This window comes from Delphinus delphis, chromosome 10 (assembly GCF_949987515.2).
Source record: "Delphinus delphis chromosome 10, mDelDel1.2, whole genome shotgun sequence".
In the NCBI taxonomy this organism is placed as follows: Eukaryota; Metazoa; Chordata; class Mammalia; order Artiodactyla; family Delphinidae; genus Delphinus; species Delphinus delphis.
In genome coordinates, this window is record NC_082692.2 from 20,328,487 (window position 1) to 20,347,286 (window position 18,800).

The following is an 18,800-nucleotide window of genomic DNA, read 5'->3' on the forward strand; positions in this document are numbered from 1 at the left end:
AACCATTTATGTTATGTATATAAATAGTGTGTAGAGTGTTCATTATCAGTTTTTCCTTTTGATTGCTTCTTCCATGGTGTACATGTCATTAGCTCTTTGTAAAGTCCATTTCAATCTAAATTTTGCCTTGAGTATATAATATGTTAAGTAGAGCAGTACATTCCTGTATTAACTTCCAAGTACTTTCAATAGCCTAAAGTATCTGAATTTGCATCTGCATGCTTTCAATACTGTACATCAAGGCAAGAATCACCTGGCAGGATTAAGAGAAGGACGAAAATGCTCAGTTAGACTGCTTGCGTCATTTTAAGACTTCAAAGTAAAATCCTTTCCCTCCACATCATTAGAAGCAGAGCAAAATGAAGTTGATTCTGTTTCTTTCTCCTACTCGGTGAGTTGGTCGTGTCTGTGACTAACCTGTTCTTCCTGTCAAAAGACCATCCTAGAGCTGCCTTTTGGGGACAGGGCTTATGGTTAACCTCAGTCCTGCAAGTTGGTGGGGCTGCTAGACCATTTAAAGAAACTCACAAACCTCATTTTGGTTCCTGGAGTGGAAACTGAGCCTGGATCTCATCAATGTTGCAGGGGTGAATAGCCTTTCTCAGTCACTCAGTGCCAACCTGTTGACCGCCACCACTCTTAACCATCTGGACCTCTCAGGGAACATCCTTCGCGGAGATGACCTCTCGGTAGGTTTTCTTTTCCTTACTGCCATCTTCAAAGAAGCTGTACTTACTAACCCTGGAATAATTTCGAAACGTATTTCCCCACATCTCCCTTTATCATGACACCTTCAAATCATTTAGTCATGAGCTTATGAAGAGTTTTAGAGAAATGTTCCAGAGCCTTCCTTTACTAAGTGTAGAGATTTTATCCCCCCTCACTTAAGATTGTTGAAGTTTAAATTCTTTCTGGAAATACTTTTTCTGAAGGAATTTTTTTCTCCACTTCAAAACATTATTGCACCTGTTAAAATTGCCTGATAAGAAAGATTGGAAACGTAAAATGAATCATTTCATCATTAAATAATATTGTTAAGAAGACTGGTGGCTTTTTAAAAGCATGGTTTGTGATGGAAAGGGGATATTGGGATGAACTTCAGTCCCATATTCCATGATTACAGTAGAGAGGGGGAGGGTTAGGAGTCAGCTGGGGCCACTCTTGAAAGTTTGAGTGTGAAGGCAAAAAGTTTCCCCTCAACTATAACAAGATTTTTCATACAGCTGAATCAGTAATATAAATGTTTGGCAGATCTTATTGATACAGTGAATTAGGTATGATCTCATTGCCAGATGGGGTGAATAGTCCCCTCTAGTCACAGGATAGAATTTAGAAGAAATGCTCCCTTACCAATGGGGTGGGACCCACAGCACATGGACCTCTTCAAAGGACCTTAATTTACATTCCATTGCTTTATGGGAGTGAAAAACACTGTGACATGTATTCTCATTTCTCTTCTGTTTTCCTTTCCCTGTAAGACAGGGAATGTTGCCACAGCCCCCTTTGTAGTTATTTTCCTCTCCCTTACACTTGAACTCATTTACATAATATTAGTACTTGCTTCCTGGTGTGCCGTGACTTTTTCAGTGTGTTGTCCAATTGTAGTTGTCACTTTCACTGATGATTCATAAATCTGCTCCCTCCCAAGATGAAACAAGGAGTCCGATGTGAAACCACCAAAACGTTACAGTGACAAACTAGCAGGATAGAGAGAAAGGTAAAAGAAGAGCCTGAAGATTAAACAAGAAGGGTGCTAACATAGGAGCATTGATAGTCACCCAAGACAGCAAAGTAGCCAGCCAGGAGTCCTGTCCCAGCTCGCCTCTGGGGAAGGGCAAGTGGAATGATGAAGCCGAGTGACGGTGGGCTTCTAGCCCCGACAGGCTGAGGTTCTGAGAGCCATTCAGCAGGTGCAGGGAGGGGCTTACCTGGCCCTGTGCTTTCCAGGAGAGCAGCCTAGCAGGGACTGCTGGAGAAGTGTTGGCCAAGTTGGGTCTTGTCACCACTTGAGTGTGACTAGAGCTTCCCCAGCTGGTGGCCAGGAGTAAACTCACAGGGCCAGGCAAAGACAGAATCAGATCTTCATTAAGTCAGAACAAGATTAGTTTTCTGAATCAGAACTTTTCATAATACAGTACATTGTATGTCTGGTTATTCTAAAACATTTACAGGCCAGTCTTTTGCTATTCTGAATTCCTTGGTCAAGAGTTTTCTCAAGCATCTATAGCTAAGCTGCTACACTTACGAGTCTTTGCCAAGCACTAGGACCTCTCAATGTAAGCTTGTTTGTTTTTGCAAGTATCTCGTGGCATCCAGTGAAGCAAAGCAGAATTCAGCTGTTTGCCTGGTGGCAGGAGCTGGGATTTGGTGGCTATTGGTGGATACTGGCGCCACCTGCTCACACAGGGCTATTAGAGAATAACAGTTCATTTTATTGTTTGGATAGCCTTGCATGGGGATGAGGGTATAGTCTAGGCATTGTGACACTCTAGAAACCGGAGGGTCTAAGTTATAAGTGAGATTAAGAAAAAAAATAAAAAGCCTAATAGTGCTGTCAGGCCCTTTCTTGTTAGATTTTGGAAGTAACTAAGGATAGAAAAATTATTTTCTTGAACTGAAGAGAGTGTAGCCCGAGACCACCATCCTTGTGGTTCAAATTCAAACTAGTGGCTCCTTAAACACTTTCAAAAGTGATTAGCATTTTGATAGGGTGGCTGCAATTCAGGTGGTATTTCAATCTCAGCAGTTAAAATTAATTAGCACTGTTCCAAATTGTGTAATAAAAATGGAGCTAATCAGGAAAACTGAGCCATGTGTAACAAAAAGGGGGTTTGGTAGCCAGGACTCCATTTGGCCTTTTTAAAACTTAAACATACTTTAAAATATTCTTTGGGATTTTGCTCTCAGGGAAGGTAATGGAATGACAGGAAATTCTGCCATTCTCTTGGGAAGAGCAGAGGATGATCCTCAGTGGATTTGGGCAACTTGTTTTTAAAATATTAACTTAACATCGTGTGTGCACGCGTGAGTGTGTGCATGTGTGTTTCTGGATCCTAACATATTTGGTTTTTGCTTTTTATTCAAGTCCATGTACAGTTTTTTGGCCCAGCCAAATGCCATTGCTCATCTGGATTTGTCCAATACAGAATGTTCCCTGGACATGGTAATATTTTTTTATATTGCTCGGGGGGGTCTCAAATACGGGGGTCCCATATTTAGATGGGAAACAGTGGGCTTTCTTCCCAATAAAATATTCTCCGAGTCCTAGAAATATTTGAAAATAAGAGAGCCTTGTTTCTTTCCCAGGTCTGTGGAGCTCTTCTCCGTGGCTGCCTTCAGTATTTAGCTGTGCTCAATCTCTCCAGAACTGTCTTTTCTCACCGGTATGGATTTATTCCTGCTATCATTCTCATCTTGGAGTGTCTTTCTCTCAGAGAAAGTTGTAGTGAGATGAAAACAGAGTGATAAAGGGTGAATGTTGTGCATGAATGGGGATGGTCCTAAATCATTATCTATGAATATTAGACCTTGAAAGTTCAAGTTTTTGTTATATCTTTTTTCCCTGCAGGACAATGTTATTATCAATAACTCCAGACTGCCTATATGAACGATGTAATAATGTACTATTTCTCATATGTGGACAGGCATTCTCTCTTAATATGGTAAAGACCCTTTTAGAAACTTCTATGGGTGTTTCTCAATAATGCACTTTGAATGAAGTATCAACTGTGTCTGGGAGATTAAGAGAATCGTCACCCCAGAGCTCATGCACTCTGATTTGTAGAAGTGGAGGGCCCGCCTAAGTACCTCACTTCTACCTTCCCGACTTAGAATTGTTTGCAAAATCAGGCAGTAGATTAGAAGCAAAAGTATTCACACACAGCAGCAACTTAGAATGGCAGAATGCAGAAGAATTATGAAAAGCACATGGGTTATGTAACTGTGGAATTCTGGAACCATCTAGTGTATTAATACAGTTCAACACTTACCATTTGTAATTATTACCACAAGTCGTAAACAATATTTTAGTCATTATATGCTCTTTAATAACATGGAGAATTGCTTAATATTAGAAATACCTCCTTTTTTATTGGTTAACTTTTTGAAAACTTTACATATTCAAAGGGATAACAGTCACTTGTTTGGAAAATTCACAATCCAGCATGCTTTATTCTACAATTATGCCTCATAGTGAGTTATTCTATATTTTAAAGTATTCTTGGTCCATTACTTCTACAGTATGTAAATGTCTATGATAGCAAAAATATGCCGCGTATACCTCAATAGGATAAGATCAGAGAGAGTAAAATGTACGAGATAAAATGGTGGGAGAAGTTGAGAGTTTTCTAAGATACTTTATTTCAAAGGCCTTAGAGGGTATTAACTTGACCACCCAGACCACTCATGTATTTGAAGTCAGCTTATGAAGCCATGCTTTGGTGGAGCTATAATAGACTGAGGAACTGGGTTAGAAATGATATCGTAGGGGATAAGGATTTTCATCTAATCAGCTCTTTTGAATTCATACTATTGTGAATTCTGTAATGACTGGTCCTAAATAGAGCTTTTAAGCTTATAGAGCTGGAATTGTGCTAACAAATTTCCTTGTCTTCCAAATGAGAGGCTGTGATTAAACTGTTTAGTACCCACTACCTTACCTAGATATAACCATAGAAAGCCCTTAGTAATTACGTAGAAATTGCTGCATTTACACTGAGTTGTGGATTGTTAGCCAGGCTATTCATACTTTGGTTCACAGATAGTTTCATAAGTGTAGCAGTCAGGATAGGTCAGATTGTTCCAGTAACAAATGATCCCCCCAACCCACCACCCTCTCCACAGCTTTCAGCAACAGCAATTTTGCGACATGTGCCTTATGCGTTAGCCACATCACTCTGGGAGGCAGAGCAGCCTCTTTCTAGTACGTTGACAGTCACATAGTAGAGGAGAAAGGATCATGGTAAAACTTGTCTCTGGAAATCACACACATCACTTCCACTCACATCCCATTGTACTTCAGGGAATACGAGGCAGGTTAATTTTTTTGTTTTTCCTGAGATTTTGGCTGCTAGCCACGCTCAATTTATTCATGTTACCAAGACCCCATTTCTGAAGTCTGCCAAAGTCTGCTCATCAGAAAAAGAATGTATATATATGTATAACTGAGTCACTTCGCTATACAACAGTAATTAACACAACATTGTAATTCACCTTTACTTCAATTATTCAATTAAAAAAAAAGAAAATGAACACGATATACAAGCGTCTGTCGGGGACCAGAGTTGTTTTGAAACGTCTAATATGTATTCTACCAGAATTCTCTTTCCTCTTAAGTGTATTTTTCATCCTCTTAAATAGATATTCTGGTTGCTTAGGTATTTCTTCTCAGCCTGAAATTGTCCTGTTTTAAAACCTTTTTCAAATATTGACAGGTTTCCTAGACCTCTGTACGTAAAATATTGTTGAATGTTCTGTGGTTGAATTCGACCCCTAGGACGGCCTCTGCCCTGAGAGTCTATGATTCCCTCCACAGAATATGAATAACTCTCATTGAATAAGCGTTTACAGTGCATCAGGCTAAGTGCTGTACTTACTCAGACCTTCCAACAATTCTATCAGATAGAACAAAACAAACAAAGCATTTGTATTCCAATTTTGACTCTGGAATCTTTTCTTAAATCCTCATAGTGTTGACTCTGTCTTCTTATTGAGTTGTATGATTTGATTCATATACTTCCCACTGGAATAGCAAGGGGACGTATTTGGAGCTTATAAGCATTTCTTTTTGGAGTTTTGTCTTTATTCTAATATTTGGCCTGAAATAATTAGATCTGTGATATGGATATAAGAGCCGAGTAGGATATTTGTCATGCAGGCTTCTTGCCAATCAGACTTGACATCTGGTCACAATCCCGTTGCGTCTGAGACCTGCTGCATCTGAAAACATAGCCAAACACAGGTAGTGATCCTTAACAATCTGATGCCACCCAGTGGGAAGGCTCTTTAAGTTGGTGAGAAATATGTATCTTCTTTGACTTATTTCTTAAAAATTCAAATATGGAGTTTCCTGAAGAACTGGGGGGGGGGGGAACACAATGAGTTCTTTGGCTACAAAGAATAGGAATAAAATGTTTTAAAGACTTAATGACATTTCTTAACCTCTCCTACATAATTTTCGAAAGTACACTGAATTAATTTATTTAACTTTCAGACATTTTGTTTCTTTTTACCTTTAAATTTCTACTGAAACACAGCCAGTTCATGGATTATTTCACAGGGTTTGAATTTACTGATGAATAATTGTGCCAGTTTGGAAGTGGGGTGCAGAGATGGAAGTTTAACTGCATGTAAGACTCTCATGTTTTGTTTTTCAGGAAAGGAAAAGAAGCACCCCCATCTTTCAAGCAGTTTTTTAGTAGTTCTCTGGCTCTGATGCAAATCAACCTTTCAGGCACAAAACTGTCTCCTGAGCCCTTAAAGTGAGTGTTGATTCATTTTTTCCAGAGCGTTTTAAAGTTCAATTTGTTATTAGGAATGTGCTTGAGGGAAGGGAAAAAGACATACAATCCTAAGACAGACAAGGCAGATAAAAATGCCTTTTTACTTTGGGTCACAAAGGAAGTCAAATTCTTTCTGAGTACATTGTATGCTGTTGATATTATTGCATCTTCTATGAAAAAAAAATCTTCCTTTGGTTTGTGACCTTGGCAGTAGTCACTGATCTATAAAAGTTGTGTTTCTGGGTACCATCACCTTTCTTTTGACCTCTGTTCAGTCCATTTTAGGTATATTCTTGTGTGCATTTTAAAATCTATTCTCAATATTTCTACTAACAGTAATAATCAAAGGCTATACACATGTGTGCAGCAGAAACAATTTTTAGGTGCTTTGTTTTCTGAATTACCTAGGTATCTATTTGTTTGGTATTTTTACTTGGCAGGCAACTTATGGGTTAATATCCTTAGTGTAGGTGTCATGGTAAAGTTGAACTTTTTAGAATAATTTGTTATCCTTGAATTTCTTTTCACCATTGCCAGAAATAATCAAAAGGACTATAGAATCTAATTCTCTCTGAGTCAAAAGAACATTTTCAAGTAGTTTTGAATATCTACGTTGTCAGGTGTGTTCAAATGTATGCAGATTTCTCCTTTCCTCAGCTGACATGTAAATCAGCATTCAATTTGTTCCCTTGCAATTTGTATGAAATGTTAAAATCAATGTCTGCTATTCGTTCTACTAGAAAATTAATCACCTAATTTGTAAATTGCCTTTTCTTTGCTTTTTGAGAGGTGTGAGATTCTTGATTAGTTTTCCACAAAGTACCATATGACTAAAACAATGGAGGCCTTTAAGAACAGTTGATCCACCTGTGCAAAAAAAAATCCTGATGCTATGGCGGCCTGTTTTTAAAAAAAAAGAGGAAGATTGAATCTTTGTAATAGAGATCTCTAAATATAATAGCTGCAAATTGTAAAAACATGATTAGGCTGTATGGATGTTAACAAAGCTATCAGCATCAATATTCTAAAGGGGATCCATTATAATTTAACCATATTCATTCAACTGATATTTATTGAGCATTTACAACAGACTAGATGCCAGGAAAGCACTGAGTAGAAAGCAAAACCAGACTTGCTTTTATCCCATCATATCAGCGGGAGATTAGCATATTCAAAGTAGTTTTAGTGATAGGTACATGGTATGCTAATTCAAAGTTGCTGGTTCCTGTAAAAGATAGAGTAGTTCTTCATTGATTAGTACAATTGATTTTATAGAATAATCCTCACCACAACAACCCTGGATTTACTGTACTTTATTATAGGTCAGTGTTAAATCTTGTGACCTGTTGTTATTTATGTTGATGTTTAATAATAAATCAGTACTGGCAGACCTCGGAGATGTTGCGGGTATGGTTCCAGATCAACTGCAATAAAGTGAATATTGCAATAAAGCGAGTCACACAAATTTGGGGGTTTCCCAGTGCATTTAAAAGTTATGTTTACACTATAGTGTAGTTTATTAAGTGTGCAATAGCATTATGTCCAAAAAAATGTACATATCTTAAGTAAAAAACACTTTATTGCTAAACAGTGCTAACCATGATGATTAGCACTGATGATTAGCACTCGCCATCAGCGAGTCGTAATCTTTTTGCTGGTGGAGGGTTTGAAATATTGTGAGAATTACCAAAATGTGACACAGAGACATGAAGTGAGCAAATGCTGTTGAAAAAGTGGCACCAATAGACTTGCTTCATGCGAACTGCCGTAAACCTTCAAGTTGTAAAAACATGCAACGCAGTATCTGTGAAATGTAATACGATGAGGTATGCCCGTAGTCTCTTCAGGTCTGTGTTTTACTCAGTAAGAATTTTAATATGAGGAAAAAGTCTTCATGGCCAAAGATTCTGTAAACAAAATTCTGGATGTACATTTAATGTGATACTATAATTTGAAAAGATATAACAAAACTGAGGTGCTTGGGTTTGCCTGTGAGGGGGTGAGGATGGAAAGGAACTTGCCAAGCACTGCCCTAAGTTAGACACACAACTGGGTGCTTACCCACACACTGTCACCTGCAGTGTTGACAACAGCCGTGGGAAGGTATCATTATCCCTATTTTACAGCTGAGGAAATGGAAGCTCAGAGAAGCTAAGTAATTTGTGAAAACTCACTGCCATCGCAGGTTGGGTTTTCTGGGAAGCCAAGTTAGAGATGCAGATTAGCATGTAGGATGTTTATTAGGAAGTGCTCTTGCAATCCCACCTGTGGAGGGGGAGCAGGAAGAAAGCAGGATGGGACAGAGGGCAAGTTGAACTGGGACTATCACAGTGAAGACCTCAGCCAACCCGATGGGAGCTTTGTTGCTAGAATGTCCCTGAGCTGGGCGACGAGGCTGGGCCTGCATACCCCTGTGTTGATCAGTCCTTGGATACAGGCTGCCCCAGAAGCAGATGTGACCTTGGGCGAGGCACTTGTCTTGGGCTGAGGCAGCCCCCAAAGAGGACCGACAGCTGAGGGGCCTCTGGGAGGTACATTGCAGAGTCCACTGCTGTCAGCCAGCGGACACTGGCTCAATCCTGTTCCTAAACCCATATTGTATCCCCAAGTACCAAGAGGGGCAGAGGGAGGCGCTCATTTCTTAAAGGGAGATCAGTAGCCATAAGAGAGAAAGCTAAAGAAATGCAACTTCTCTTGATGTAATTGCTTATTTCATAATTGTGCTTTTCCTTGGAGGCTCTTTTCTGTCCACATTAAAGTATTTCAGGACTTTTTAAGAACATGGTGACGCTGCCAGAGCCGTGGAGATGATATACAAATTCTTCTGTTAGACCTACTAGAGAATGGACTTGAGGATATGGGGAGGGGGAAGGGTGAGCTGTGACAAAGCGAGAGAGAGGCATGGACATATATACACTACCAAACGTAAGGTAGATAGCTAGTGGGAAGCAGCTGCATAGCACAGGGATATCAGCTCGGTGCTTTGTGACCGCCTGGAGGGGTGGGATAGGGAGGGTGGGAGGGAGGGAGACGCAAGAGGGAAGAGATATGGGAACATATGTATATGTATAACTGATTCACTTTGTTATAAAGCAGAAACAAACAAACAAAAAAATTCTTCTGTTAGTCAGTTTGGCGCTAATGATTGAGGACCAAGAGGATGGCGATGTGAAGGCAGTTCACTCTGGGTTAAAATAAACAACACACCTTGTGATGGAGTGTTCCCCCAGAGCCTGTGATGCTTTCTTGTAGTTGTTCTGTTTTGTTTTACTAGGGACAGTTTCTGTGGGTTATTTATATTTGTCTCATGAGTCGTTACCTCTTAATCATTGGCCTTCTGTAGTTAAGTATCTTAAAGGACACCATTTATTTCCTTGTCCTTAACCTACTCGTCAGAAAAGTAGGAGTTTTCCCTCCATCTAAGCATTATACAAATACAATGTTAAAATATGTGGCTAAGTCCTAGAAACTGAAAACTTAGAAATGTAGGGACCTGTTTGGTAATGTCCTGACTCTCCCATTTTGCTGATGAGAACCTGAGACACGGAGAGGAATAGTGATGTCCTTCAGGCTACCCAATGCTCAGTAACAGAATCAGGACCTGAGGACAGGCCTTTTGGTTCTTAGTACCAATAGCTTTCAGTAGCTCAATACTGCCCCCAAGAAAGAAAGGACGAAAAGGCACTTTTTAGGAAAAGAGAAACACTTGAATAATTAATTGAACAGAGGCACACACACAGATGAGACATGCCCAACCTTTTTCATAGGATAGTGTTTTAGAAGAGAGGACAGTGAACTGGATTAAAGGAACGAAGAGACAAAGAGACACGCAGTCTCCTCGACCTTCTTACCCACAGGGGTTGTTTGCGCAGCTGGGAACAGCCAAGTTCTTGCGCTCTGCCCACCTCGGGGATTCGCTCTCAGTGGATGAGACCAGAGAATCAGTGGATGGGGGAAAATCTCAGAGACTTTGGCATGAAGTAATTGCCTACTTTCCCACCTCCCCCTTCCCCTGGGGTATTTTTGGAGTCTGCTAGTAGAGGTGCCTTTCCTGGGAACATAGAGAACAGGTAATCACCCCCAGGTGACAGGTGCCTTGGTTCTACTCTGTAGTATTTACAACTGTCTGCCTTGCGTTATGGTTATTTGCACACATATTTGTTTCCTTTGCTTGAGATTGGCAGCCCTCTCCTGCTCATCTTTGTACTCCTCACAGGGCCTAGTTGAGGGTCTCTTTTCCTTTCGGTGTAATTAATGGATGTGGGTGCCTGTATGAAATTTTTGTTTCAAGCCTGTTCGGTGGTGTTGGACTTTATAGGACTGACTTGTAAAAGTGGAGTTAATTTATTCTCTTACCTATGAGATCCATATGATGAGTCCAGTCTCTTCCATAAGCAGTTAAGAAAAATCCTTTGCAGAGTGGTGATGGTGTTTATCCTGTGCCCAGCTAGTAGCTGGATAGACAGGCAGGATCCTGCACTCAAACTCAAGACTAGTACCTTGTCTTCCATGCTGTACACCCTTACCCATCCCACCTCTGCGAGTCCTTTAACAAACTCATCTAGATATGATTTCACATCCTGGAATACTCTAGAGCCTGCCTTCCCCCATTAACATAACCCTTAGGGAAAACTAGCTTTACTTTGCTCTTCTAATAACAATTGCCTGATAATATTCTAAACATTATTAAAGGTGTTCTCAAGCAGATGCAGGGGGCAGTTTATCTGTGATGAACACAATTTAATTTCAGTGTGCAATTAGGAGCACTGTTGGTTTACTTCCTTAGGAATTAGCAACCCTGTCGGGTTTCGCATTTATGAGGGACCTGCTCTGTGTCAAACAGAAGAGTGTTTCCCTGTCATTTTTGTCACTACTCTTGGTGGGCGGAAATGCAGTTGGCATTTTAAAAAGTGAGACGCTGCTTGCTGCTTGACCTGTGATTCAGAAAAGGCCTTCTTCTTTCTCTGGGTTTTGTTCAGTGTGCTTACACATTTTTAGAGCGACAAGTGGAATTTTTATCTAAAGTGTGTGTGTTTCCTCCCCTCAGAGCGCTGTTATTGGGCCTGGCTTGTAATCATAACTTGAAGAGAGTTTCTCTTGATCTCAGCAACTGTGAGGTAAGAACACCTTTAGATGATGCACTAGAATAGATAATAGCCTGAAAATTGCTTTGTCTTTTTCCTGGAAACAGTGTGATACTGTGATTCCAGACGGTATACAAGGAGCAGAATAACACACTTTATGGAAGTTTCTGATGTTCTGTATATTGTCAGTTTTATCTACAAACAGCCACGGAACACCATTCAGAAAGCAGTCAAATGTGCTTTTAATGACTTTTCTTTTTCTCCCCTTCTTCCTGCCAGTTGCTTAAGTATTTTATGATGAAACTTGGAGATATCAAGCCTTAAACTAGCTTTACCATCAGGAAAATCGTACCATACAGCCTTCCTTGCAGGGGCCAAGATGTGTACAGCCTAACTTGGATTTGGAGAGTGTGAAAGGGAAGATCTTTGTCATTAATTTTGCTTTTTAATATCTTCATTTTAAAGCAGGAAAATTAAGATGCTTCTCAAAATTATAGGAACTACAAGCAGTTTCTATCAAAGTACACACAGAAGAATTGAGACTAAAAGCTTCTACATTTTAGAGGGTACCTGAACTTTTTCGCTATCTTGAAACTTTTAGTTTGTGTGGAGATTAGTAAGAAAATACCCGGGTACAAACTATCCAGCTCTTTAGAGCCTGACTTTACCCACCGTGTCAAACGTGGTGCCTTTTCTCAGGGCTGGAGGTGGGAGTTTATTCATTCCTATTCTTGGGCCTTTATACCCACTCTTCTCTCTTTCTGGAACACTCCTGCCATGTCCCTCTCTTTCCCCAAGGCCTCCCTCTCTTTGAGGATCTAGTTCAGGTGCTGTCTCCTCTGTACCTGCTTCAGATTCCTACTGTTTGATCTGAGTTTGGCCGTGACTAGCTATGCAATCCTGGGTGAATTACTTGATAGCGTTACATCTCAATTTCTGCATTTGCAAAAAGGAAACGACATTAGTGCCTCTCCGTGTAGGTTGTTATGAGGTTTAAAAGAGCTCTTCTTTGAAATGTGATGCTTAGATCGTCCGGTACCTATAAAGGTTGTTCCCTATTGTTGCTTATCTGTCTGTACGTTTCTTCCCTGACTGCTTCAGCACTTTGTGGTCTTATTTTTTTCTAATTGTCTAGTACTTAATGACGGTGACATGCATTTGGACACTGAACCACGTGTAGTGCCTTGCACCATTATTAAATTGGCTCCTGTATGCTTTCCCAGCTGGGCTGTGGCTTTATGGAAGGCAGTATTTGTGTCTTACTTTGCTTTGTGTTTCCTTTAGCCACTAACAAAATGCAGAGCAGTAAGCCAACACTAAATATTGAAGATTAATGCTTTACCTCTCTGAAAATTCTAGAAACTGACAAGTCTGAAATCAGCCATATAAATTGTTAGTGCAGGATTTTTTATTAATTTTGAGCTGGGGTGAACGCCAACTGTGTGTGATTTACTAGTCTTTTTGTTTGTTGGGGGGAGTGGGGGGAAGGGAAAATCTTAAAAACCTAACCTGGCATTGTGAAATTTTCATGTACAAATTAATGCTCTTTCATTTATAAAGGCAGACCATAAAACAGAAACTAGCTCTGGTAATATGAATTCATTATTTGTTTACCAGCACTTAATATTAAGGGCATGCCAATAATAAAAATTCCTTATGAGGGAAGGCATAAGACGAATGAGGATAGAAAGGGTTATTCTATTAAAAAAGCAAGTTGGTATAACCTTGATTGCTGTTAGATCAAAATACTGAATTAGCAATAACCCATATGCTTTACTGTCCTGATTAAACATCACGATTGCTACCAATATAACATTATTCATTTAATTCTGTAATCATAACTGGAATGGACATAAGTGATCATCTGATTCTCATGCTTATTGATGAGGAAACTGAGGTCTAAAGAAGCTGAAATAATCCAGCTCACTAATGGCAGAGTCATAATCAAAGTGTGCTCTCCCGATTGTTGTTAATACTAGTAATTATTAGAATATCATACAATTAGACATTTTCTCCTCAAATAAGTTGATAGGTACCATATGCCCAAAGAACACTGTGTTAGACTGTCACACGGCTTCTTTTTTAAACTCCTTTGTGATCCTATTCAGAATAACTTTCAGAGACAGTTATATTTGGTGAACCATATAAAACTGACATTTCTGTGGGTCAAAAATGGCAGACAACTATGGAGAACAGTTTGGAGTTTCCTTAAAAAACTAAATATAGAACTACCATATGACCCAGCAATCCCACTACTGGGCATATACCCTGAGAAACCCGTAATTCAAAAAGAGTCATGTACCACAATGTTCAGTGTAGCTCTATTTACAATAGCCAGGACATGGAAGCAACCTAAGTGTCCATCGACATATACAATGGAATATTACTCAGCCATAAAAATAAACGAAATTGAGTTATTTGTAGTGAGGTGGGTGGACCTAGAGTCTGTCATAGAGAGTGAAGTAAGTCAGAAAGAGAAAAACAAATACCACATGCTAACACATATATATGGAATCTAAAAAAAAAAAAGGTTCTGAAGAATCTAGGGGCAGGACAGGAGTAAAGATTCAGACGTAGAGAATGGACTTGAGGACACGGGGAGGGGGAAGGGTAAGCTGGGACGAAATGAGAGAGTGGCATGGACATATATACACTACCAGCTGTAAAATAGATAGCTAGTGGGAAGTAGCCGCATAGCACAGGGAGATGAGCTCGGTGCTTTGTGACCACCTAGAGGGGTGGGATAGGGAGGGTGGGAGGGAGACGCAAGAGGGAGGAGATATGGGGATATATGTATACATATAGCTGATTCACTTTGTTATAAAGCAGAAACTAACACACCATTGTAAAGCAATTATGCTCCAATAAAGATGTTAAAAAAACTATTTTACACAAATGGAAGAAAAAAATGGCAGACTACTGGCAGTTTCGTGTGGATCCATCAAATGCTAGTAGACTTTTTCCTTTATAATTTTTCTTAATAAAGTAGGAATCCAGATCAAATTCTGATGGTAGGACTGACCATTATTGTGATGATAATTCCAACTTCATTTTGGCCATTCATTTGTGAATTATATGATAAAATGATACTGCTGAGGTGGGGACCCCTTCATACTACCTTAGTGCCATGTTCCACCATCTTACAGCTTGAACACAGTACTGGTGACCACGTTTATTACGTCACACATTGTATTGCTGCTCATAAAAATTAATGAAACACAAAATTATTTTTGTAAATTAAGGTGTCTTGTGACATTTTTCTTCTTAAAGCTAGATGTCCAGGTTTAACTAGGTTTCACTTTGCTCATCTCCATGATACAGTAAACCCCTTTCCTATAAAGGTACTAGAAGTTACAGTGTTTTCTGTTTAGAATGCTTGGCACTTAGAGTATTAACTCCTACTCCTTAAATCATTCATTGCTTCAGAATTTATGTAATGCTCTTGGAAAAAAGCGTTCACTAACTTGGAAGTTTAAGATTATGCATATGTGAATTTTTTCTGTTCATTCTCTAGTTAGCCACAGTAGACACAGCCTTCTTTACTCTTATTATCATGCCAGTCAAAACCATGGAAGAATTCATCACTTAATGATGAATAAAAAGAAACTGATGATCAGATAAATGCCCCCACCTGTGGTGGGTTGGGGGGAAAGGAGCTTCACCCTGATGCCGTAATCATCTCGGGAAGTCATTTCTACAGGGGTGGCTTACTCAAGGTGAGGGACTGACAGCCCTAAAAGGTCAAATGTCTGTTGTATAATACTGGGGAGTTTCAGATGTGGGCACTGTATGAGTTCAGTGCCCCCTACAGGTACCTCTAAGTACACTAGTCTACCCAAACCATGGAAGCAGAGAACAAATGTGAAATACGTTGAAAATTTTTTTCATATTTATAAATAGATTACTTATTTTATTATAAAACAGCTGCTCTCCACTGATTAACTTTAAAATTAGGTTTATATGGGTGTCATAGAAAGTAAACGACCATCATCTAAAATCGTGGTTGAGTTTATTTGGAGGAGAGAGACTGTAACCTTGAAACAGGAATTAAAAGTGTCTAGACAGGAAACTTAGAATAACTTTCCTTAAGCAAATTATTTTGTTCTTACCATTTACTGATTCCTTTACTCTTCACGTTTACCTTTCTTGGTGTGTTATACTTCAGTACTGCCCTGAAAGAGGCATTTCACATTCATCAGTTTGAATGAGAGAGATTCACACTTCATGCTATTAAAGAAAAAAGTGTCGTGCAGATATTTATAAATTGTGGAGTTGCTTTCCTACGACACAAACATCCTGGATATTTAGAAACTTCAGTCCAAAATTTGGGGCTGTAATCTTTTGCTCTGTGAGGGCTCAGCTAGTCAGTACTGAAATTAACCTTTCATTTACAGATAACTTCTCTACTTAGAGAAAAAACTTACCTGTTTCACATTAATTATGTTATCATTTCATTTTCTTGGTCTTTTAGTATCAGAAAAGTTTTCTTTGAGAAGAATAAGAAAATGACTCCAAGTAATCATGGAAGGAAAGAGAGTATCATAGCAAACAAAGGGTGGGCACTTTGGAATCCAAGAGGTTCCCTTCTTCCAGCCCTTATTTTTCACCTGTGGAATGGGGATTATACAGTCATCCCTCAGTATCCGCCGGGGATGGGTTCGGGGAGCTCCCACAGATATCAAAATGCACAGATGCTCAAGTCCCCCATGTAATATAGTGGAGTACAATAAATACAGTTGGCTCCCATATCTGCAGGTTTTACATCTGCTTATTCAACCAACCTAGGACTGAAATTTCACAGAGGGCCGACTGTAATAGTTTGCTGAGATAGTATTTGGCATAATACCAAGCCTAGGGTAACTATCTTTATGAAACTATTTTTAAAAAAATCACCTTCAAAGTTGTTTTAAATCTCTCAAGAATAATTAGTCTCATCAGTTTATAGGCACACCTGGTTTTGGACACAAAACAGCGTTACCCTCTACGGCCAGGCTCTGAATGGCCTCTGGCTGATCCCAACTCACTCTCAAAGCGTAAGAACTTAGCATCTGTGCAGATGTTCAGAGAAATGTGTATGTTCCCTTGTCCTCAAGGTTAGTTCAAAAACAAGAGTTTCAAAACTCTTTATATATGGTGATAGTGATGTTGACATTCATATGCATTCTCCCCATGTACCCCTCTGCCTGAAAGGAGGCAATGGGTGTATGCATCCTGGCTTGTGTTTAAAAATCTTATTACTTCATAGTCGTGCTTCAAGGGAAGAATAAGTCAGTGCTGGGACTGAATTCTTCAAGCTTAATCTCCTTCCAGGTGAGAGAGGAAAATCTCTGATACTTCAGAGAAGACGTAAAGGCTAGCCATACTGAGGATTTGGTGCAGTCTGGATGTGGGAGTTGGTTCTTTTAAGGAGAAATTTACCTGCACATTATGCCATAGTCGTTGCAATGTGCTTTGATGATGAGTAGAAAAAAGAGCATCAGATATTAAAATTTGTAACAAGTAGGACATTGCAGCAAGTCACTAGTAACTTTTCAGACAATTCCACTCAATTTGATAGTCATTCAGCCATTCAGTCATTCACCTTGAGGTGAGAAGGCGGGTTTGCGTGTGTGTGTTGAGCATCATCATTGCTGTACCCCTTGCTATCACTTTCCTGTTAGGCTGGGTGTGGAATGCAAAATGGAAAATGTTTCACCACAGGATGGACATAAGCAATATAATGCATGCAACTATTTGGAAATGCAAGTATTTCCATTCTCTTGGAAATGACAGTATATATATAGTTGACCCGTGAACAACACAGGTTTGAACTGCATGGGTCCACTTACACGTGGATTTCTTTTCACTAAATACCTCCTACAGTAGTATATCGTGGTTGGTTGAATCTGCACGAGGGGAAGGAACCATGGATACTGAGGGCCAACTGTAAGGTTATACTTGGATTTCTGATTGTGTGGAGGGTCGGCCCCCCCAACTCCGCTCACCCCAGAGGTGTTCAAGGGTCGATTGTATTATATATCTTTCTTGGGTTCTAAATTACCTTTTGGCATCAAACCCTGCTAGCAAGGATATGTTGAACTGGATCACATCAAACCATTTTCTGTTCTTGGAGAATCTTACAGTATTCACAGTTTCATGTGAGAAAATTTCCCAGGATGGAAATTATTTTTTCATTAAAAATGGAACCCCTATAGAGGACAAGTGATAAATAGGGAGGTTATTTTATATTTAAACCTGTAATATTTGCCACCTCTTTTTAAATGGCCAGTGCTCTTGAGGAAGGAAAATGAATTATTAAAAGTTCTCTAGATTATAGTTTCCTTGTTTCTGTACCCATGATGGGTGTTTTTGTATTAGATAGAACTATTCACTTAGAACTATGAGTAACAGCTGAAATATTCCACCTTCCTTGAGTGAGGCCACACTTCTCTCTTGAAAGAAATGTGATTTTATTTTTACCATTTCAAAAAGTATTGAGTGATTCAGTCACATTTACTCCTCTTTGATCTTGCATTCTTTTTAAATAATGCTGGTGTGTGGGATCCAAATGAGGGTAATTTAAAACCAGTTTCACATGCATACATGCAGACACAGCCTCTAATTATGCAAATTTGTTTAAAAGGACTTTCATTTACAGTAATGGAAAAGCTTTTACTGTTTCGGGAAAGCCTTAAGCTTTGGGGGAATTTTAGGCATCTAATAACCTGTGAGTTCAATCGAATGTTCTTGTGACTGAAGGTCAGTTATTTTCTTATTTAAGTTTTGGATTTTTGTTTTGGGAGTTTATTTTAGTTGAAGTGTTTTTTCTGCCTTTTTACATCGTGTGTTGATAGACGTCTACTTCTCTGTTCTTATTCTGCTTACTTAACATTTTTTGTTTTTTCTCCTTGGGCTTTCCTTAGCTTGGCCATTGTGTAAGTACTTTTTGAATCAATAAATTAGGGTATGTTGACATTTTTTAGTATTGGAAAATGTTAGTATATGCTACAAGTATCAGTCAGGAGTATTTGTAAAATAAACAGAATTGAGCACTGAAATCTCACCTTTATTTTCCGTTTTTGCAAATGGACTATTTTTACTATACATTATGATAAGAAGTAGAGATTTTGTTGTAGAAATTTGACTTCTCAACAGAGAAATCACTAACAGCAAATAATGAAATTGTAAAAACTTATGTTTGTCTTCTCAAAAGCATAATTTTTTTCACGCGCTGAAA

General features: G+C 39.2%; 1 protein-coding gene across 1 annotated transcript in view; it reads left to right on the forward strand.

The window, feature by feature from the left end:
* The window catches only part of CARMIL1 (capping protein regulator and myosin 1 linker 1), a 321,444-nt gene that overhangs the window by 198,767 nt on the left and 103,877 nt on the right, over window positions 1-18,800 (forward strand). The window contains exons 12-16 of the mRNA XM_060023517.2: window positions 586-689; window positions 3,086-3,163; window positions 3,307-3,383; window positions 6,375-6,479; window positions 11,548-11,617. Coding sequence (XP_059879500.1) covers window positions 586-689; window positions 3,086-3,163; window positions 3,307-3,383; window positions 6,375-6,479; window positions 11,548-11,617 — 434 coding nt within the window. The remainder of the gene's footprint in view (window positions 1-585; window positions 690-3,085; window positions 3,164-3,306; window positions 3,384-6,374; window positions 6,480-11,547; window positions 11,618-18,800) is intronic.